The sequence below is a fragment of the Anolis sagrei genome, chromosome 9 (genome assembly GCF_037176765.1).
Source record: "Anolis sagrei isolate rAnoSag1 chromosome 9, rAnoSag1.mat, whole genome shotgun sequence".
Lineage (NCBI taxonomy): Eukaryota > Metazoa > Chordata > Lepidosauria > Squamata > Dactyloidae > Anolis > Anolis sagrei.
Genome location: NC_090029.1, coordinates 6,230,749 through 6,254,598, shown reverse-complemented (window position 1 = coordinate 6,254,598; position 23,850 = coordinate 6,230,749). Strand labels below are relative to the sequence as shown.

The 23,850-nt window shown below is 43.1% G+C and overlaps 1 protein-coding gene across 14 annotated transcripts in view; it reads left to right on the top strand.

Annotated features, from left to right (window-relative positions):
* The window catches only part of TJP1 (tight junction protein 1), a 404,161-nt gene that overhangs the window by 286,794 nt on the left and 93,517 nt on the right, over window positions 1-23,850 (top strand). For all 14 annotated transcript variants that reach the window (XM_060755771.2, XM_060755764.2, XM_060755762.2 and 11 more), the window contains one exon: window positions 13,363-13,419. In XM_060755771.2, coding sequence (XP_060611754.2) covers window positions 13,363-13,419 — 57 coding nt within the window. The remainder of the gene's footprint in view (window positions 1-13,362; window positions 13,420-23,850) is intronic.

Sequence of the window (23,850 nt, the reverse complement as noted above, 5' to 3'; positions counted from 1 at the left end):
GAGCTGCTGAACTTGCTGACCAAAAGGTTGGTGCTTCGAATTGGAGGGGTGGGGTGAGCTCCCACTATTAGCCCCAGCTTCTTCCAACCTAGCAGTTTGAAAACATGCAAATATGAGCAGATCATTAGGTATTGCTATTGCGGGAAGGTAGCGGTGCTCCATACAGTAATGCTGGCGACATGACCTTGGAGGTGTCTACGGACAACGCTGGCTCTTTGACTTAGAAATGGAGATGAGCGCCAGAGTCCCAGACTTGGACACAACTAGACATGATGTCAGGGGAAACCTTTACCTTTACTAGCATAGGAAAGGGTTAACATCCCTGTGGTATCTGTTTTGCTATCTGTGCCCCTGTTCAGAAGGTTTCACCTTACTTTCTTTTCCTGTGGGAATTGGATTTTGAAAAATGTGTCTTCTTGTGGAAACAAGGATTGGTGAGAAAGCTTCAGGGATGACATCTTTTCCCCATGATAATAACTCTTTCAGGAGTGGATTTTACTTCCAAGAGGTAGAGTTCTCTCCCTCTTGTCTCAATCCCATTCTTAACTATGAGCCATTTGTAAGTCGGACATTTGTAACTTGGGGACTGACTGTATTCTTCTTTTCATCTGTAAATGAACTTGAAATTTTGCTGGCTTCTCTATCCAAATCTTCCCAGTAAATATTTAAACGAGAGTTCCAAAAAAACTATACTTCATTTAAAAATCATTATGTAAGTTATTGGGCTGTGTTCCCACACTCTGATAAGATCAGAATGTGGTTTGTTTGCAGAGTTTTTTAGTATTTCAAACCATTTCTTCCATTCTCGGTCTTCCAAGACTGTCGCTTGCATAGAGGCATCCTGAGGAGTGAGGTTGGATGGGCCTTAAAAAGCATTGCTAACAACAAGGCAGCAGGAGATGACGGGATCCCAGCCGAACTCTTTAAAATCTTGAAAGATGATGCTGTCAAGGTGATGCATGCCATATCCCAGCAAATATGGAAAACACAAGAATGGCCATCAGACTGGAAAAAATCAACTTATATCCCCATACTAAAAAAGGGAAATGCTAAAGACTGCTCAAACTTCCGCACAGTGGCCCTTATTTCTCATGCCAGTAAGGGAATGCTCAAGATCCTGCAAGGAAGAAGACTCCAGCAATACATGGAGCGAGAGTTGCCAGATGGACAAGCTGGGTTTAGAAAAGGCAGAGGAATGAGAGATCAAATTTCCAATACCTAGATGTTGGAGAATGGAGAAAGGCAGGGAGTTTCAGAAAAACATCCATTTCTGTTTTATTGACTACTAGCTTGGGGACCCGGCGTTGCCCGGGTTATTAGAGAAAGTAGGTAATGGCGGTTCTGTATGCCAAGTTTGGTCTTTATTGGTCTTTGGATAATGGCAGCATTATTTTCAGGAAGTGAGTGAAGGTACTTGAAGTCCCATCCTCCTCCAAACAGCAGCAGGATATAGAGTGGGTCATGGGGGCTCTGTGTGCCAAGTTTGGTCTTTGTCAGTCATTAGATGAGGGTGGCAGTGGTGTCAGTAAGTGAGTGAAGGTACTGCAAGTCCCATCATCCAAAGTCCATCCTCTTTCAAACAGCAGCAGAATGTAGAGTGGATCATGGGGGCTGTATGTGGCAGGTTTGGTCTTGATTGGTCATTAGAAGAGGGTTGCAGCAATCTTTGGAAGGGAGTGGAGGTACTTGAAGTTCCATCATCCATGGTTCATCCTCCTCCAAACTGCACCAGGATGTAGAGTGGGTCATGGAGACTCAGTGTGCCAAGTTTGGTCTTTATCGGTAATTGGATGAGGGTTGCAGTGGTCTCAAGAATTGAGCAATGGTACTGCAAGTCCCATAATCCATGGTCCATCCCTGACCAAACCACACCAGGATGTAAAGTGGGTCATGAGAGGTCTATGTGCCATGTTTGGTCCTGATCAGTCATTGGATGAGGTTAACAGCGGTCTCAGAATGTGAGTGATGGTAGTGCAAGTCCCATCATCCATGGTTCATACTCCTCCAAACTGCAGTAGGATGTAGAGTGGGCCATAAGTACTCTGTGTGCCAAGTTTGGGCCTGGTCTGTGATTTGTAGGGGCTACAATGTTCTGTGGGAAGTGAATCGGGTGAAGGTACTGCAAATCCCATCATTAGTGGCCCATCCTGCCCTGAACTGCACTGGAAGTCCCATCATCCATCGTCCGTCCTTCTCCAAACAGCATCGGGATGTAGAGTGGGTCAAGATGGCTCTGTGTGCCAAGTTTGGTCTTGATCGGACATTAGTAAGGGTTGCAGCAGTCTTGGGAAGGGAGTGGAGGTACTTGAAGTCCCATCATCCATGGTCTGTCCTCCTCGAAAGTGCACCAGGATGTAGAGTGGGTCATGGGGACTCTGTGTGCCAAGTTTGGTCTTGATCAGTCATTGGCGAGGGTCTCAGTGGTCTTAGGAAGTGAATGAAGCGACTGCAAGTCCCATCATCCATTGTCAAATTCTTCCAATCCGCACCAGGATGTTGAGTGGGTCATGTGGGCTCTCTGTGTAAATTGTGGTCCTGATCCATCATTGTTGGCAGTTGTAATGGTCATAGGAAGGGAGTGCAGGTATTGCAAGTTCCATCGTCCATGGTGCATCCTCCTCCAAACTGCACCAGGATGTAGAGTGTGTCATGGAGACTCAGTGTGCCAAGTTTGGTCTTTATCGGTAATTGGATGAGGATTGCAGTGGTCTCAAGAATTGAGCAAAGGTACTGCAAGTCCCATAATCCATGGTCCATCCCCGGCCAACCCACACCAGGACGTAAAGTGGGTCATGAGAGGTCTATGTGCCAAGTTTGGTCATGATCAGTCATTGGATGAGGTTATCAGCGGTCTCAGAATGTGAGTGATGGTACTGCAAGTCCCATCATCCATGGTTCATCCTCCTCCAAACTGCAGTAGGATGTCAAGTGGGTCATGGGGGCTCTGTATGCCAAGTCTGGTCTGTATTGGTAATTCTCTGACGCAGCCCCCTCTGGCCTTTTCCTTTCCTCTCTTTGTCATCTCGGAATCTTGGAATTGAGGCTGGCCAATCAGAGACCATATGCAAATTTCCTTCTCATGTCCCCGTTTCTGCCATTCACTGTTTTCTCCACCAGGGGCTCCTATTGAAGCTGGCCAATCAGAGACCATATGCAAATTTCCTTCTCATGTCCCGGTTTCTGCCATGAACTGTTTTCTCCACCAGGGGCTCCTATTGAAGCTGGCCAATCTGAGACCATATGCAAATAGCACCACTGCGGCAGCCAATCCAAATGTTGGAACTTTCAGGCTGGCCAATCAGAACGCTGGCACATACACCGCCCTTCCGCCCTCCACAATTCCTCTGTCCGATACAAACACTCTTCTTTATTATATACTAGCTTGGGGACCCGGCGTTGCCCGGGTTATTAGAGAAAGTGGGTAATGGTGGTTCTGTATGCCAAGTTTGGTCTTTATTGGTCTTTGGATAATGGCAGCATTATTTTCAGGAAGTGAGTGAAGGTACTTGAAGTCCCATCATCCATGACCCATCCTCCTACAAACAGCAGCAGGATATAGAGTGGGTCATGGGGGCTCTGTGTGCCAAGTTTGGTCTTTATCAGTCATTAGATGAGGGTGTCAGTGGTGTCAGTAAGTGAGTGAAGGTACTGCAAGTCCCATCATCCAAAGTCCATCCCCTTTCAAACTGCAGCAGGATGTAGAGTGGATCATGGGGGCTCTGTGTGCCAAGTGTGGTCTTGATTAGTCATTAGAAGAGGGTTGCAGCAATCTTTGGAAGGGAGTGGAGGTACTTGAAGTCCCATCATCCATGGTCTGTCCTCCTCCAAACTGCACCAGGATGTAGAGTGGGTCATTGGAGCTCCATGTGCCAAGTTTAGTCTTGATTAGTCATTGGCGAGGGTCTCAGTGGTCTCAGGAAGTGAACAAAGGTACTGCAAGTCCCATCATCCATCTCCAAAGTTTTCCAAATAACACCAGGACGTAAAGTGGGTCATGAGAGGTCTATGTGGCAAGTTTGGTCTTGATCCGTCATTGGATGAGGTTTGCAGAGGTCTCAGAATGTGAGTGAAGGTACTGGAAGTTCCATCATCCATGGTCCACCCTTCTCCAAAACTGCAGCAGGATGTAGAGTGGGTCATGGGGGCTCTGTGTGCCAACTTTGGTCTTGATTGGTCATTAGATGAGTTTTGCAGCAGTCTTGGGTAGTGGAGGTACTTGAAGTCCCATCATCCATGGTCTGTCGTCCTCCAAACTGCTCCAGGATGTAGAGTGGGTCATTGAAGCTCCATGTGCCAAGTTTAGTCTTGATGAGTCATTGGCGAGTGTCTCAGTGGTCTCAGGAAGTGAGTGAAGTGACTGCAAGTCCCATCATCCATTGTCAAATTCTTCCAAACCGCACCAGGATGTAGAGTGAGTTATGCGGGCTCTCTGTGTAAATTGTGGTCCTGATCCATCATTGTTGGCAGTTATAATGGTCTTAGGAAGGGAGTGCAGGTATTGCAAGTCCCATCGTCCATGGTGCATCCTCCTTCAAACTGCACCTGGATGTAGAGTGCATCATGGAGACTCAGTGTGCCAAGTTTGGTATGTATCGGTAATTGGATGAGGGTTGCAGTGGTCTGAAGAATTGAGCAATGGTAGTGCAAGTCCCATAATCCACGGTCCATCCCCGGCCAAACCACACCAGGACGTAAAGTGGGTCATGAGAGGTCTCTGTGCGAAGTTTGGTCCTGATCAGTCATTGGATGAGGTTAACAGCGGTCTCAGAATGTGAATGGTGGTACTGCAAGTCCCATCATCCATGGTTCATCCTCCTCCAAACTGCAGTCGGATGTAGAGTGGGTGATGGGGGCTCTGTGTGCCTATTTCGGTCTGTATTGGGAGTGTTCTGACTCCGCCCCCTTGGCCTTTCCTTTCCTCTCTTTGTCATCTCGGAATGTTGGATTTGAGGCTGGCCAATCAGAGACCATATGCAAATTTCCTTCTGTCATGCCCCGTTTCTGCCATGAACCCTCTTCTCCACCAGGGGCTCCTCTTGAAGCTGGCCAATCAGAGACCATATGCAAATAGCACCACTGCGGCAGCCAATCCGAATGTTGGAACTTTCAGGCTGGCCAATCAGAACGCTGCCACATACTCCTCCCGCCGCATTTCCTCTGTCCGATACAAACAAACACTCTTCTTTATTATATATACAGATATAGATTCTAAAGCCTTGGACTGTGTGGATCATCATAAATGGTGGCAAGTTCTTGGTGGGATGGGCATCCCAAGCCACCTTGTCTCTCTCCTGAGGAATCTGTATAAGGACCAAGTAGCAACAGTAAGAACTGACCATGGAAGAACAGACTGGTTCAAGATTGGGAAAGGCATATGGTAGGGATGTATACTCTCCCCCAATCTATTCAACTTGTCTGTAGAACACATCTTGTTATTGGGGGGGGGGGGGGGGGGGGGGCTGGATGAATGCAAGGCTGGGGTGAAAATTGCTGGAAGAAACATTAACAACCTTAGATATGCAGATGGTATCACGTTGATGGCCAAAAGCGAGGAGGAGCTGAGGAGCCTTCTAATCAAGGTGAAAGAAGAAAGCACAAAAGCTGGGTTGCAGCTCAACATCAAAAAAACCAAGATTATGACAACAAGAATGATTGACAACTGGGAAATAATAATAATAATAATAATAATAATAATAATAATAATACTTCATTTGTACCCCGCTACCATCTCCCCAATGGACTCGGTGCGGCTTACATGAGGCCGAGCCCACAATACATCAATACAAGCAATAACAATAACAATAAAAGAGTTAAAATAAATCTCATAAACAGAAAAGCAATAAAAAATGACAGTAATACAACACACATTTAAAATCTAATAGAGGGAGAAAACGTGGAGGCAGTGACAGACTTCGTATTTCTAGGTGCAAAGATGACTGCAAATGCAGATTGCAGCCAAGAAATCAGGAGACGCTTACTTCTTGGGAGGAGAGCAATGTCCAATCTCGACAAAATAGTGAAGAATGGAGACATCACACTGGCAACGAAGATCCGCATAGCCAAAGCCATGGTATTCCCCATAGTCACCTACGGATGTGAGAGCTGGACCATAAGGAAGGCTGAGCAAAGGAAGAGATGCTTTTGAACTGTTGTGTTGGAGGAAAGTTCTGAGAGTGTCTTAGACTGTGAGAAGTTCCAACCAGTCCATACGTCAAAAAATAAAGCCCGACTGCTCACTGGAGGGAAGGATATTAGAGGCAAAGATGAAGTACTTTGGCCACATCATGAGAAGAAAGGAAAGCTTGGAGTAGACAATGATGCTGGGGAAAATGGAAGGAAAAAGGAAGAGGGGCAGACCAAAGGCAAGATGGATGGATGGTATCCTTGAAGTGACTGGTTTGACTCTGAAGGAGCTGGGGGTGGTGACGGCCGACTAGGAGCTCTGGCGTGGGCTGGTCCATGAGGTCACAAAGAGTCGGAAACGACTGAACAAATGAACAACAACAACAGTCAGCCCCGGTAAAGCAGAAACCCGAAAGTCTAAGAGAAACTTGCTGGCAAAAAAGGGCATCCATCAATTGGGGGCTGTGTGCAAGCAGACAGAATTGGGATAAGTGGAACTAGTGGCTTCACTGTCTTTCTTAAATACCAAGTTGGTTTGTATTTAGGTTGCAACTTGTTTTTGCCAAGGCAAAAGTTTTAAAACTGGCAGAATGAGGACACTCAAAGGTGGAGATAAAGCCGAGCTTTCTAAAGGACAGTCCAGAAACAAATCCTCTTTTAACCCTAATTAAAATGTTTTTCATTATATCAGTTTAGTGCTATGAACTCAACTTAAATGGATGTTGGCTAGGAGATGAAAAACCTGGTTACGGGGGTGTTTCCTTCAGTCAGGTTTATAAATTTTAGGTGAGCTCCATTCCCTCTTCAGATGAAACATATTGTAGTTCAGATGCAATTCAGAAAATTCAGGTCCATTAACCAAAAAATGCATTCATAATATGGCTTATTTGGCTAAGTCAGTGTTTCTCAACCTTCCTAATACCACAATGCCTTAGTACAGTTCCTCATGTTTATTTATTATTTATTTAAAACATTTATATTCCGCCCTTCTCACCCCGAAAGGGGACTCAGAGCGGAGCACAACATATACATAGCAAACATTCAATGCCTGGGTACAATACATAAATATTTAAAAACACTTATCTAAATATTAAAATATACCATTTAAAATACACCATTTAAAGTAACACAATTTATTGTGGTGACAATACAATAATTAAAATGAAGAACAATTTTAACAAATATAAACCTTTTAGTATTTAAATGGGAAGTGTGGGCCTGCTTTTGGCTGTTGAGATAGGATTGTTGTTGTTGTGTGCTTTCAAATCGTTTCAGACTTAGGTTGACCCTGAGCGAGGGCTGGATAAATAACATTGGAGGGCCGTATACGGACCTCGGGCCATATTTTGAGGAGACCTGCTCGACTATGCGTGACTCACTCAAGGTTATCCAGTTGGGTTTCCTTGGACAAGCAGGAATTCCAGAGTCCTTAGGTACATCTATGCGGTATCTATATAAATAAAAACGTAATGTTCATTTGTGGGATTAATAAAACTCAAAAACCACTGGACGAATTGACACCAAATTTGGACACAAGACACCTAACAACCCAATGTATGTCTTTCACTCAAAAAAACTGATTTTGTCATTTGGGAGTTGTAGTTGCTGGGATTTATAGTTCACCTACAATCAAAGAGCATTTTGAACGCCACCAATTATGGCATTGAACCAAACTTGGCACACCGTTCTCCCATGACAAACAGAAAATACTGGAAGGGTTTGGTGGGCAGTATCCTTTGGTTTTGGAGTTGTAGTTCACCTACATCCAGAGATCACTGTGGACTCAAACAATGATGGATCTGGACCAAACTCTACACGAATACTCAATATACCCAAAGGTGAACACTGGTAGAGTTTGGGGAAAATAGAATCTTGCCATTTGCGAGTTGTAGTTGCTGGGATTTATAGTTCACCTACAATCACAGAGCATTCTGAACCCCACCAATGGTAGGATTGCACCAAACCTCCCACACAGAACCCCCATGTGGGCCTCAGCAATGCGTGGCAGGGGACGGCTAGTAATTAATATACTGTATTTACTCGAGTATAAGCCTAGTTTTTCAGTCCTTTTTTTAGGCTGAAAAAGTCTCCCCCGGCTTACACTCGAGTCAATGTTATTTATTATTTTATTTTGTTGTTGTTGTTATTATTATTATTATTATAATTACATTTATTATTTTATTATTGTTATTATTACATTTATTATTTTACTCTATTTATTATTGTTATTGTTACATTTATTATTTTACTCTATTGTTACTGTTATTATTACATTCCATTATTTTACTCTATTTATTATTATTACTGGAGGACATGTAAGCATATTTATATTGAAGAAGGTTTGAATAATGGTTTAATCAGAGTTGGACAGTCTCCTCTTGAATTACAGTTTTATGTAAATATTCAAAAACATTTAACCTACTGATACCTAAGTATAATTCAGTATAATTATATCAGTATAATTTTATTGGTAGCTATTTTTATTTTGAAATTTACTAGTAGCTGCTACATTTCCCACCCTCGGCTTATACTCGAGTCAATACCTTTTCCCAGTTTTTTTGTGGTAAAATTAGGTGCCTCGGCTTATATTCGAGTATATACGGTAGTTTGACACCACTGTAACTGTCATGGTTTAATCCTAGGAACTGTCACGGTTTAATCCTTTGCCTTCTTTGCCAAAGGGTGTTGGTGTCTCACCAAAACTACAACACCTACGATTGCATAGCATTGAGCTATGGCTGTGACAGTAGTGTCAAAATGCATTCATTCTACAGTGTGGATGCACCTATAATCTTAACACCCAAACCATACAAGATACGAGGCTAAAAACCCAGGGCACAGATCTCCATATAATCTTGCAACACTGCTTGAGGCTATGAGGTACTTACAGCTGTTTCTCCTTTCTTATATATATATATAACCCATTTAGTTCAGTGCCTGTTCTTCCCCAGGGCCTGTCCCTTCCGAAAGCAGTGCAGCTTAAGCAAGTGTAGGTGACAAGTTTTCCTTTCCCCCAGCTGTCATCTTTGCTGCCTTATTTAAAATTTCAGACTGTTTTTTTAAAGCATCCCCATCGATAGATTTTAATCTTGCTGTCAGACATGGGAACCCGTTTGGGTCTGCAGTGTTGGCATTCACGTGAGAGGAGATTAGCGTACGTCGAAGTGCAGAGTCAGGGAAAATGTGACCTTCCTGTGCAGCGCAGTGGCTCGCCTGCCATAATCCATAGCGAGCGTGAAATGGGCGGCAAATCACATTCCACCGACAAAGCAGCACCAAGGTGTTTGTGTGTTTAATATGTGTGTGAGAGAGAGATAGAGATCAGTGGGAGGAGGGAAAATCCAGGCGCTTGAATTACAAGTAACCCTATCTTGGTGTCCGGTGTCAAGCCAGGTTGCTCCTTTGTGATGCTCATTGAAATGGAGAGAGTCGATCCTCTTACAATATCTTTTAGGTGCCCTAAAGTTGCATGCATCTTATGCTGGAATAGTCTTGGGATGTCTTTGGATGTCTTGGGATGCATTTGTAGAACGAATGCAGTTTTGATGCAACTTGAACTGCCACAAATAAGTGCTATGAAATCCTAGGATTTGTAGTTTGGTGAGATAGCAGCACTTTTTGGCAGATCTTGTAAAACTACAACTGTGTCATCAGCCCCACGCCCCAGAACAATATAGTAATATATAATACTAATATTATTTTCTTATGAGTTTTACTGTGTATCGTATGTTGTTGTTGTCGGCGGCCTTGGCCTTTGTAAGCTGCATCAAGTCCTTCGGGAGATTTTGCGGGGTATAAATAAAGTTAATAATAATAATAATAATAATAATAATATTGTGCTATGTTAAAAATAAAATATATTGTATGTACATATAATATTCATCATAATATTGTAATACAATATAATACTAATAATACTACAATATAATAATAGAATCATAGAGTTGGAAGAGACCTCATTGGCCATCCAGTCCAACCCCCTGCCAAGAAGTAGGAAAATTGCATTCAAAGCAACCCCGACAGATGGCCATCCAGCCTCTTTTAAAAGCTTCCAAAGAAGGAGCCTCTTCCACACTCCGGGGCAGAGAGTTCCACTGTTGAACGGCTCTCACAATCAGGAAGTTCTTCCTAATGTTCAGATGGAATCTTCTTTCTTGTAGTTTGAAGCCATTGTTCCATCGCGTCCTAGTCTCCAAGGAAGCAGAAAACAAGCTTGCTCCCTCCTCCCTGTGGCTTCCTCTCACATATTTATACATGGCTATCATGTCTCCTCTCAGCCTTCTCTTCTTCAGGCTAAACATGCCCAGCTCTTTAAGCCGCTCCTCATAGGGCTTGTTCTCCAGACCCTTGATCATTTTAGTCGCCCTCCTCTGATTTAGTACAATATAGTCATATATAATGCTAATATTGTGCTATGCTAATAATATAATGTATTGTATGTACATATAACTTGTAAGCCTCTCTGAGTCTCCGTGGGGAGAGAGGGCTGGGTATAAATAAACTGCATCTTCTAAGATTCGATAGCATTGAGCAGTCAAAGAGGTGCCAGACTGCATTAACTTTACAATGTGGATACATCCTTATTAGGTTTTTGACCTGCAACTAGATTGCAAAAAATTACATGCTTTTATTCAGATTATTTCCTTTTTTTCCCTCTGCCTTTTGTACTGCGAGTGAAGTTTGGAGACAGGAAGATACTTTCTTAACATCACCAGTGCTTAAATCCTTACTGAAATGATCCAGGAGAATGTGTATGTTTTGTGTTTATCTCTGTGGTCAGTTGTGGGATGCCAAGATTTCTCGACAAACAGTTGCTTTACACAACTGTTTCTGTCATTTAGCTTTGTTTGCTTGTGTTCCATTTGGCATAGGTTGCAACAGCCACATTTCAGTTGGTCTTCCAAAAGTGTGAGTTTACACAATTACAACATCGGGTAGCATAACTTTCTGCAATACAGAAAACACATTTATTTTTTACATAAGCATAATTTGGAACACAGTAAAGAAGCGACTGCAGATCAGAAGTTAGACTAGATGAGATGTGTCTATGTATCGTCGAAGGCCTTTATGGCTGGAATCACTGGGTTGTTGTGAGTTTTCTGGGCTGTATGGCCATGTTCCAGAAGCATTCTCTCCTGATTTTTTGCCTGCATCTATGGCAGGCATCCTCAGAGGTTTGAAACTAGGAAAATGGGGTTTATATATCTCTGGAATGTCCAGGGTGGGAGAAAGAACTCTTGTCTGTTTGATGCAAATGTGAATATTTCCGAAATCCCCCACCAGGCACTACCCTTCTCACCCAGGGTTTTTTATATATATATATATATATATATATATATATATATATATATATATATATATATATATGAGAGTTTAGATTTTATTCTACTCCTTTTAACTTGGCCTAGCCCACCGTGCACATCATTGTATTTTTTATTTTTCCTTCCTTTTTTGTTTCTTGTACTAATTTTGTACTAATTTTGTACTAATTTGTTTGTTTACATCTCATTTGATGTTATAATTTGCTGTATGTATTTCATTTGATTTGATGTAATTGTTCGGGCTTGGCCCCATGTTAGCTGCCCCAAGTCTCCGTCGGGGAGATGGTGGCGGAGTATAAATAAAGTTTTATTATTATTATTAATAATATTATTAATGTTTCAGTTGGCCAGCATTTAATGGCCTAGAAATTTCAAGGTCTGGCTTCCTACTGTCCTGCTTTTAGAGTTTCAACAAAAAAGGAAGAAACCATGAAAATGAACAAAATCTGGCTACCAGTATTTTAAAAAACACAAAAATCAGGACAGTAAATAAAGAACAACACTCAAAAACAGAGGAATTCCAGACAAGAAACAATCAGGGCCAGCTAATCACATCCCAACAAAGAGTTCCCCGAGGCAGTAAAAAGCCAAACCTCGAAATTTCTTGTCCATTACATATTAGTCAAGGTGGCCAATTGTACATTCACACTTGCCTCCAACAGACAAGAGTTCTTTCTCCCACAGATAGATAAACCCCAATTTCCTAGTTTCTACCAGACTTCACAACCTCTGAGGATGCCTGCCATAGATGGAGGCGTGTGTGTGTATGTTTCAGGAGCGACTTGAGAAACTGCAAATCGCTTCTGGTGTGAGAGAATTGGCCATCTGCAAGGGCGTTGCCCGAATGTTTTACCATCTTGTGGGAGGCTTCTCTCATGCAGGTGAAACGTCAGGAGAGAATGCTTCTGGAACATGGCCATAAAAACTCACAACAACCCAGATATGTGTCTTTTTTTACTTTTGGATTTTGGCTGTATTCAGTTCACCTGATTATTCACTTCTTGTATTGTCGAAGGCTTTCATGGCCGGAATCACTGGGTTGTTGTAGGTTTTTTTGGGCTATATGGCCATGTTCTAGAGGCATTGTCTCCTGACGTTTCGCCTGCATCTATGGCAAGCATCCTCAGAGGTAGTGAGGTCTGTTGAAACTAGGAAAGTGGGTTTATATATCTGTGGAATGACCAGGGTGGGACAAAGAACTCCTGTCTGTTGCAGCTAAGTGTGAATGTTTCAACTGACCACCTTGATTAGCATTTAATGGCCTGGCAGTGCCTGGGGCAATTTTTTGTTGAGAGGTGATTAGATGTCCTTGTTTGTTTCCTCTCTGTTGTTTTGCTGTTGTAATTTTAGAGGTTTTTTTTAATACTGGTAGCCAGATTTTGTTCATTTTCATGGTTTCCTCCTTTCTGTTGAAATTGTCCACATGCTTGTGGATTTCAATGGCTTCTCTGTGTAGTATTCACTTCTTTCCCTAAGCAAGCATAGCTGAAATATTTCCATTTTGTCCATCTCTCTTTAAAGATTTGACTATCTAGGCTTTTTTGTTGGTGCCAATTAAAAGTGTGTAACCAAGAAGAAAAACCCACCCAACAATTACGTAGCAGTTGTTTTGATCCATGCGGAAAACTGGCGTAGATACAAAGAGGTGCATATAGTTGGCAACGTTCCCTCTGGTCCAGTAAAACATGGGAAGTTACACAGAACAGCTTTTATGACCTTAATTGAAAAATGGAACGACACATCCAATCTGTTTGACATGGCTTTCTTGGTTGTTGTATGTTGTTGTTGGTTGTAAGCAAGAGTTGGGACATACTACTGTATTTTGAAAAAAATAACCGTGCGCTATTGCTTATTATACTGTGATAAAAGGTAATTAGCAGCCACACGAAAGTAATTCTGTTTTTTCCTCTTTCATCAGAGCACAACAATGGAAGAAACGGCGATATGGGAACAACACACAGTGACGCTTCACAGAGTAAGTTTCTATGATTCTACTTCTGTGTCTGTAACTCAGGATACCAGCTGCTCTTGGAAACAATAGCATATATCCAGATGTCCAGATGGAGAGAAGAAAGGAAACCTTCCTATTCTTTTTGAAACGGATGTGCTTGTAAACAGCTTCTTGTAGTTCGGGCATGCATTTTGACCACCTTTCTGCAGCAATTCTCAGTGCAGGATGCCTCTGAGCTGGGATTATATTTAAACTTGGGATCCCATAGAAGCAGGCGTGATTTGTTTCCCTCTCCTTTCAGAGAAGGTGAGGGCAGCATAACAAAAGATATGCTAATGGTCGAAGGCAAAGCTTTGTGGATGCTTCACAATTGCCAAGCTCTCCCTGCATCTATCTCCAGCCCTGTTTCCACTGGGGAAGTGCTGTGGCGCACTGATAAGAGCAGATGCTTTGCATGCAAAAGGTCACAAGTTCAGTCCTTGGCCTTTGGAGGCCGGGCTGGGCAATGGCTGGAGTCTCAAACCCTGGAGAAAGCTCTCAGTTTTGAACAGACAGGGTTGGACTACATGGGCCAATGGTTTTGGCTCTCTGTCCCTGTACTGCAAATTAGCAGGATGCTTCACTGGCCACAGTACAGGCCTTGATGAAAATTTAAGCTCCTCCTCTTGTTCATTAAATTTGTATTGTGTCTTTGCAAGTGTAATGTTTTATTTGCTTGCTGTTTTGTTTTTACTGATGTGTTGTTGGGCTTGGCCTCGTGTAAGCCGTCCCGAGTCCCCTTGGGGCAGCGGTTCTCAACTTTCCTAATGCCGTGACCCCTTAGTACAGTTGTTCATGTTTTGGTGAACATAACATAAAATTAATTTCGTTGCCACTTCACAACTGTAATTTTGCTATTATTATTAATTATACTGTAAATATCTGATATACAGGCTGTATTTCCATTCATTAGACCAAATTTAGCACAAATACCCAATACACCCAAATTTTAGTACTAGGGGTGGGGGGAGGTTGGAGGGGATTGATTTTGTCATTTGGGAGTTGTAGTCACTAGGATTTGTAGTTCACCTACAATCAAAGAGCATTCTGAACTCCATCAATGATGGAATTGAACCACATTTGGCACACACAAGTCCCATGACCAGCAGAAAGTACTGGAAGGGTTTGGTGGGCATTGACCTTGAGTTTGGGAGTTGTAGTTTGCCTACACCCAGAGAGCACTGTGGATTCAAACAATGATGGATCCGGATCAAACTTGGCATGAATATTCAATATGCCCAAATGTGAACACTGGTGGAGTTTGGGGGAAATAGACCTTGACATTTGGGAGTTGTAGTTGCTGGGATTTATAGTTCACCTACAATCAAAGAGCATTCTGAACCCCACTGATAGAATTGGGCCAAACTTCCCACACAGAACCATGACCAACAGAAAATATTGTGTTTTCTTATGGTATTTGGCGACCCCTCTGACACCCCCTCGCAACCCCTCAAGGGGTCCCGACCCCCAGGTTGAGAAACGCTACCTTGGGGAGATGGTGACAGGGTGTAAATAAAGATAATAATAATAATAATAATAATAATAATAATAATAATAATTATTATTATTATTATTATTATTAATGCTCCAGATGGCTAACAGTAAGATACAATAAGGTGTTTTGTGGAGATTAGTGCTTATTTAGGTGTGAAGTGGCCCAATTCATTCATCAGAAATTGGAGAGGTGTTGCTGTTGTCGTCCCTGTTGATTTTTTCGCCGACCACCTTTATATAGTGTGATCCCCATAGCCCTGGAGGATAATGATAATAATAATAATAATAATAATAATAATAATAATCTTTATTTATACCCTGCCACCATCTCCCCCAATGAGGACTCGGGGAGGTTTACATGAGGCCAAGCCCAAGCAACAAATTACAGCAAAAAAAAAACCCAAAACAAAACAAAAACAAACAAACAAGCCAAAACACAAGCAACAAACAACATCATCATAATTACATAAAAACATATGAATACATTAGTAAAGTTTAGGTAAAGGTTGTCCCCTGACATTAAGTCCAGTCATGTCTGACTCTGGGGTGTGGTGCTCATCTCCATTTCTAAGCCGAAGAGCCAGCGTTGTCCATAGACACCTCCAAGGTCATGTGGCCAGCATGACTGCATGGAGCGCCGTTACGTTCCCGTCGGAGCGGTACCTATTGATCTACTCACATTTGCATGTTTTTGAACTGCTAGGTTGGCAGAAACTAGGGCTGACAGTAGAAGCTCACGCCGCTCCCTGGAATCGAACCTGCAACCTTTTGGTCAATAAGCTCAGCAGCTCAGTGCTTTAACCCACTGCGCCACCGGGGGGGGGGGGGGCTATGAATACATTAGCAATATAAAATTACAATAACACAATCACAGTGACAGTGGGAGGGCCACATGTGCAGAACAAAATGATTAAAAAACTTGGGTGAGATTATTTGAGAAGGGGAGCTTATAAAAAAAAAACAGGGTTGTGGGACCAAGCTTTCCTACGAGGGAGGGGGGACATGTACTCCAGTGACAGAAATGTTGAGGGTGAGCAATGTGAGGTTTGTACCTACTCACCAAAGTCACAGTGGAAGAGCCAGGTTTTAAGGTTCTTTTTAAAGGTTTCTAGGGTAGGGGATTTCCTAATCTCTCCAGGTAATGAGTTCCAGGGTCAGGGGGGTCACAAAGGAGAAGGCTCTCTCTCTTGTTCCCACAAGGTGAGCTTGTGAAACTGGCAAGAGCGAAAGTAGGGCCTCCCCTGAAGATCGGAGGCCCCGGGCTGGTTCATGGAGGGAGATAATTCCCCATACGATGATTATCTAGAAAGTCAGGTTACAAGATTTTTTAATGCAAAGAATGACTATATTTCAATAAAACTTACATGGATTGTAGCATAGATATTACATTATTTTTCCACATAATCACCATTCAGTTCAATACATTTTGTCATCCATTTGACGTGTTTTTGATGCCCGTGTCATACAAGTTCCATTCCGCTTTTCTCAGCCAGTTCGTCACTTTCATTTTCACCTCCTCGTTGTCACAAAACATTTTTCCACCAAGGTGTTCCTTCAATTTAGTGAACAGATGATAGTCACTGGGTGCGAGATCGAGGCTATGAGAGGGGTGGCTTAAAACATCCCAGCCCAATGAAGTGAACAAGTCTTGTGTCACATGAGCAGTGTGCGGACACGCATTGTCACGAAGGAGACAGAGTCCCGCTGTCAGCATCCCACAACGTTTGTTTCGGATGGCTCTGCGATGTGTCTTCATGATCGCACAATATATTCTGTATCCATTTTGTCTCATGCTGTCTTGACATTGCGTCCTCCATAAACTGAAACGATTTCGTGATAAATTGCATTGGAGTCAATGCTCTTAGCATTTAGGTAGCATATGACAGTGCGAAGTTCGCACTTGGAGAGAAACAGAATGGGGACACTCATCTCTAATCTTCATCACAATGCCAGTTGATGAGCTACTGACGACTGGCACTGCTCGTTCACTTCCGTTGGCTTCCCACTACACAGCAGTGATCCCCTGAGGCAATTCCCCGCAAGAGCTAGGTGCCTTGTAACCTTACTTTCCAGATATTCCTCATACAGCGCAAACTTTTCACTTGGAGGGAAACAGAATGAGGACACTCATCTCTAACCTTCACCACAACGTCAGTTGATGAGCTACTGACGACTGGCACTGCTCGTTCACTTCCCGCTGTGATACCAACTTCTCCCAAGTAAATTCCCCAAAGAGTGCTTTGTAACGTTACTTTTCGGACAACCCTCGCATGTTCCTGGACTTATCATGGAAATATGAAACTCTTGCAATAGTGAACCCTATTGAACCGAACAACTTCTGGCAGAATCATACCACAGAATTATGCTGACGGGCTTGGAAAATGCCTACAGAGAACAGCTTTTCAGCATTTTGAGGTCCTCCAGCATAACTATGTGATAGTTAGCCAAATTGAGTCCCTACATGGAAGAAGATGGGATATAAATAAAGAAGAAGATGATGATGATGTTGACGACGACAACGACGATGACAACAACAACAACAACAACTTAGAATCATAGAATCATAGAGTTGGAAGAGGACTCATGGGCCATCCAGTCCATGCAAAGAAGCAGGAATATTACATTCAAAGCACCCCTGACAGATGGCCATCCAGCCTCTGTTTAAAAGCTTCCAAAGAAGGAGCCTCCAACACACTCCAGGGCAGGGAGTTCCACTGATGAATGGCTCTCACAGTCAGGAAGTTCTTCCTAATGTTCATGTGGAATCTCCTTTCTTGTGGTTTGAAGCCATTGTTCCTTGTCCTAATCTCCATGGAAGCAGTAAACAAGCTTGCTCCCTCCTCCCTGTGACTTCCTCTCACATATTTATACATGGCTATCATATCTATCTATCTATTTATTTATTTATTTACTTTGCTTATATACCTCTGTTCTCAGCCCGAAGGCGACTCACAGCGGTGTACAACATAGAAAAACAGGCTTCAAAATTCAAGACACAATCTAAAACAATCCACAATCCAGTATTAACAACAACATTATCATCAAAAACATCATCAATTACTACAAAAGTCATTCCACATCGTCTCATCGTCCAAACCACAATCCAGTATCATTTTCCGTTGTTCCATTCCTATCGTCCTTACCAATCATTGCACTTCTTGTTCGAACGCCTTCTTGAACAGCCAAGTTTTTAATTTTCTGCGGAAGATCATCAGGGAAGGTGCCAGTCTGATGTCCACGGGAAGAGTGTTCCACAGCCGAGGAGCCACCACCGAGAAAGCCCTATCTCTCGTCCCCGCCAGCCGTACCTGTGAGGCAGGCGGGATCGAGAGCAGGGCCTCCCCGGAAGATCTCAAAGTCCTGGTGGGCTCATAGGCCGAGATGCGGTTAGTTAGGTATCTTGGGGAGGAGTTAGGTATCTCCTCTCAGCCTTCTTCAGGCTAAATATGCCCAGCTCTTGAAGCCACTCCTCATAGGGCTTGTTCTCCAGACCCTTGATCATTTTAGTCGCCCTCCTCTGGACACATTCCAGCTTGTCAATATCTCTCTTGAATTGGACACAATATTGGACACAATATTCCAGGTGTGGTCTAACCAAGGCAGAATAGAGCATGAGGAGCATGACTTCCTTGGATCTAGACAATAGACTCCTATTGATGCAGGCCAAAATCCCATTGGCTTTTTTTTTGCCACCACATGACATTGTTGGCTCATGTTTAACTTGCCATCTACGAGGACTCCAGGATCTTTTTCACATGTACTGCTCTCGAGCCAGGTGTCCCCTATGGTGCATTTCTATGGTAGTTCTTGGAGAAGCGTACCATAGAAATGCCTTGAGAGAACATGTTTATTCAGACATGAGTAAGTTAAATCATGAATAAGTAGATAATGCGGAATGAAACAGGATGTCACTTCTTTCGTTATATATGGAAGGACAGGAAAAAGGCTATGGTACTGCAACTCCCAGCATGCCTCACTGTTGGTTGTACTGCCTAGGGCAAATGGAAGGCTGCAGCCTGTCCACCTTTGCTATTGTACAAGAGTCTGTATCAAGTGGGCAAGCCTAAGCTTGGGTGGGAAGCTTGGGCATCTCAAGGTGAATTTGTTTGACGAAGGATGATGGACGTCAGGACCAGCTGCCTTGCTTTTGTGCATTGGTCCAAAAATGGGAAGCTGTGTGAACAAGCCGTGTCCCTTGTTTAATCAGTCCTTGTCCTCTGAGTGCCTGACAGAACCAGGTAGATTTGTGTTCCTTGTGCCCTGGTGCAATGAGATGTATACTGCAGTCTAGGGAGCGAAGCCTGAACGGGAGGCTTTCCAAAGTCGGGCAGGGAGCTCTACTGCACCATATGCTCTGAATTCCTGCCTGGAAAAGCGCCTCCTGAAGCTTGAAAGCCGGGCTTCTTCCAGCCACCGAAACTGGACCAGTTAACGGGGATCATTGCTCCATCTCCCTCTTGCTGCAAGTTGGCCGAACCTCCGTAAAGATTGGATTTTGCAGGAGTGAGATTACCTCTCCCATTCTGTGTGAACGAGCATCTGTTTTGCTAATTGGATTAGGGAAATGAAGAGAGCGGCTGCAGCAACCTCCTTTGGAAAGCTTTGACCAGAAATGTGGCAGGAGAAGAGGGGGAGGGGTGTGTCCCCCCCCCCCCCCAAGTTGTGCCTTGGATTGGAACGGTGACAGCTTTTCACAAACTCTGCCTTAAAATTGGAAATAACTTGGCAATAGGGAGCACTGCGCGGCATACTGAAAGTCAGAAGTCCCCCATGGGGTTTCCTTTAGCTTGGCATTCGGTCTCTAGCAGCGGGCGGCCAGATGCTTCAAGGGCAGCAGCCCCTCAATTGGGAGCAATACTTTCCCTAACATTGAACTCGGGCTTGCATTCACAATACAGAAGTGAAGGGGTTGCCCTCCTGTCAAGTCAGAGGCAAGATTCAGGGCCGCAACAAAGCAGAAATTAGCAAACTCTGTCAGGACAATTTTGCCAGGTTTCCCCGCCACGTTTTCCTAAAACTGGCGTGACTGTCTAGGACAGAGGTTCTCAATCTGGGGGTCGGTGTAGTGACACAACTGGAATCAGAGAGTGTTTGTGACGAGGATGAGGGGACTCAGGTTCACAGTTTGGTTCAAAATGTCCCTGCTATAGACAGTGAAGAAGAAGTGCAGTTTCCCACAGCAAGGCATAAGAATGCTGATACTGAAAATAGCCAGGTGCAGATAGACTCCGAGAAGGAGGACCTGGTTCTCAGCCTGATAATGAGCAAGCAGGGAAACAGGCTGACACTAACGAACAGATTGACCTTGATGATATGGGAACTTTAGATCCGGCTGATTGGTTGGAATTCGAAGGAGTGAGAAGATAGCTAACAAGAGGGAGGCCAGAGGCCAAAGAAACACCTGAAGGTGTTTTGCAGAGGGTATTAAACAGGGTGTTTGAGACCAGATCTTTGTCAAAGCAACTTCGCGTTTACCTAAGGAGCTTGCCTAAGGTAGGCTGGATTATCTTGCAGTCTTTGTGTTCAGGATTCCAGGACTTTGTCATGTTCTCTTGGGTCTTGCTTTGCTGATGCCTATTGGATTATGCTTCAAGTGCTATGTTATGTTGATCTTTTGGAACATTAACATTTGCTTTTTGGGTACTTCCCCCCATTCCCTCTCCTCCTCCCCCTTTTTTTCTCTTTTTTTCCTTCCTTTCTTCTCCTCCCTCTTTTCTTTCCCACCCTTCCCTTCACTCCACAATTCTCCTACTGTGTCCACCTCTTTTTTAATGTAAGCTTGTAAAATAAAAATCAATAAAAATATATTTTTTAAAAAACCTTTGCTTTTAAGAACTTTTTACCTTTTATTTTTAATAAACCATAAAGACTTCTGGCTGTGTGGAGTTTGGTGTTTACAGCAAGGTGAATCTACTCTGAGGTGCAACAGTCGTGGCCCCGGGGAATTGCGAGAAGGTGTCAGAGTGGTTGCCAAAAATTATCAGAAAACACCGTATTTTCTATTGGTCTTGGTGGTTCTTTGTAGGAAGTTTGGCCCAGTTTTATCGTTGGTGGGCTTCAAAATGCTCTTTGGTTATAGGTGAACTATACTATACAGATTACGAGATGGGACGTAGGGGTGGATGCATTCGAACAAGTAAGCTGGGCCAGAACTGTATAGAACTTTATAGGTAAAAACCAGCACGTTGATTTGGGCTCGGAGATGGACCGGCAGCCAATGGAGCTGGCATAGCAGGGGGGTGGTATGCTCCCTGTATGCTGCCCCAGTTAGTAATCTGGCTGCCGCCCGTTGAACTAGCTGAAGTTCCTGAACCGTCTTCAAAGGCAGCCCCATGTAGAGCACGTTGCAGTAATCTATTCGGGATGTAACCAGAGCGTGGACCACTGTGGCCAAATCAGACTTCCCAAGGTACGGGCGCAGCTGATGCACGAGTTTTAACTGTGCAAAAGCTCCCCTTGCCACCTCCGAAACCTGGGGTTCCAGGCTCAGCGATGAATCCAGGATCACTCCCAAGCTGCGAACCTGCGTCTTCAGTGGGAAGTGTAACCTTAGTCTCTGGAATTCCATTTATGGCTGGTTTTCTTTTTATAGCCATGGGCGTTCATTCATATGGATTTCCCCCCACCCCCTGCTTTAATGTAATGCCCCATTGGGGGAAAAAACCTCAATTCCTTCCAGTCATGTCTTGGGGATCTTGATCCAAGTGGCCCTTTTGGGGGTCATGATAAAGTTTACATCCTACATTCCTGGCAGAGGTGCCGCAGGACGGCCAACCTTTTTGTTCCCAGTATTGTTTTCCTAGAGTTCAGCTCTCGGTTGTGAAACACGAAAGCGAGTACGATGCAACATACAGAAAGGCAATCATGCAAGATGGAATGCAGTGTCTTCATGCTCCTCTGGGTTTAGACTTCACTCTGAATTATAGTGGAATAAAGCACATCGGTTGCTTCCAAACGCTTCCAAGACAGAAACACCTAAAGCAGTGGTTCTCAACCTTCCTAATGCCCTTAATAGAGTTCCTCATGCTGTGGTGACCCCCAACCATTCACATTATTTTCGTTGGTACTTCGTAACTCTAATTTTGCTACTGTTATGATTCGTAATGTAAATATCTGATATTCAGGATGTATTTTCATTCACTGGAACAAATTTGGCACAAATACCCGATACGTCCACATTTGAATACTGGTGGGGATTGATTTTGTCATTTGGGAGTTCTAGTTGCTGGGATTTATAGTTCACTTACAATCAAAGAATATTCTGAACTCCACCAATGATGGAATTGAAGCAAACAGAACTGTTGATTCGGGAGTTGTAGTTGCTGGGATTTATAGTTCACCTACAATCAAAGAGCATTCTGAACCACACCAATGATTGAATTGAAACAAACAGAACTGTTGATCTGTTTGATTTATTGATTGATCTGTTTTAGGCATCATTTACATTTGACTGCAGATTGTTTTGGACAGGAATAATGTTGAAGCAAAAATATGTTGAGTATTCATTTAATGACCCCACATTTTCCCAATTCCAGACGTATTTAGGGAAACATATTGTCCAGCAGTCTTATAGAAGTCACAAGTCCCTGGTTCCCACATTCCTTTTCTTCCTCCGTGTCTTCTTTCCTTTGTTTGTTGAAATGTTGATATTCCGTATCCAAAATGCTCCAAAATCTTAAATTGTGTGCATGGGTAGTTGGGATAGTGACATATTTGCTTTGTAATGGTCTAGTGTACTCAAACAAATGTATTACACATATAGTAGGCTTGCTTATAATGGAAGCTTGCTGAATGTGCTGTCATATAAACAAGAGCTTTGAGTACCAAAGAATAACCTTTGAGAATTTAAAACATGCGTAGAAAACTGTTCTCTTTAGCCTCCAGTGCTAATCTAAGTCCGAAGTTCCACTGAAGGTTCTGCAGGAAGTTGAACACAGAATCGCACCGGAGGCCTAGAGAGAACACTTCTCTAGGCATTTTCTAGCTCCTCCAGTGTGCTTCTATGGTATGTGTAACGGATTGGCCTACCTTAAAGGGTTGGTGTAAAAGGCAGAAAACAGGCCCAGCTTGCTAAAGCTATGGAAAGCTGAGGGATATCAGGCAGCCTCTTAGCCAGAAGTGCAGTCTGATTGGCTGATGAAACTGGAGGGAAAAACTTAGTAACTGGGGATGGGCGGAGCCAGAGGAGAAGCAGCAGCCATTTTAAGTTCAGTTAGGAGTTTGGCAGGGAAGAAGAAGGGTTAGGAGTTTTGAAGGAAGGAAGGAATAGAATTGGTAACTTCGTTATATGAAAGAAACTCTTTTGAGGATAATAGTTATTAGGCCTCTATAGTGTTTAGAGTGGTGTAAGAGGAAGGGAAAATCAAAAAAGTTTAAAAGATCCTGTTTGAATCTCTGTGTTTAGAACTTTGTTTTAAGAATCTCAAGTTATAAGTACCATCCTCTGTAAGAAGTAAAACCCGATCAGTTATTTGAAACCATTACTCATATTGACTGTTCAAAATAAACAACATTTTCCTGTTTGGTTCCAACTGAAGTCTTCGTGTGGCTTTTAAACATTTCATTGAAGGAGGTGGCCTAAGAAATAATAAATTGGTAGCAGCAAAAGAAACTTTTAATAAATAATTAGAGACAGCAAAAAATAAAAATGCAGTGGTAGCTCCCCACTGTCTGGCCTGGCCTTTTGTGTGTGAGGGTCAAGCCTTGTCATTTTGTCCTTTGTCCTCCATCTTGTGTGTGGTGTGCTTGCTGCAATTTCTGCTCATCTTTGTTGCAGTATGCTTTGTCTGGAAGCCCAACTCACTGTTAATTTTCCCTTCCTCTTACAGCACTCTAAACACTATAGAGGCCTAATAACTATTATCCTCAAAGAGGTTTTTTCATATAACAAAGTTACCAATTCTATTCCTTCCTTCCTTCAAA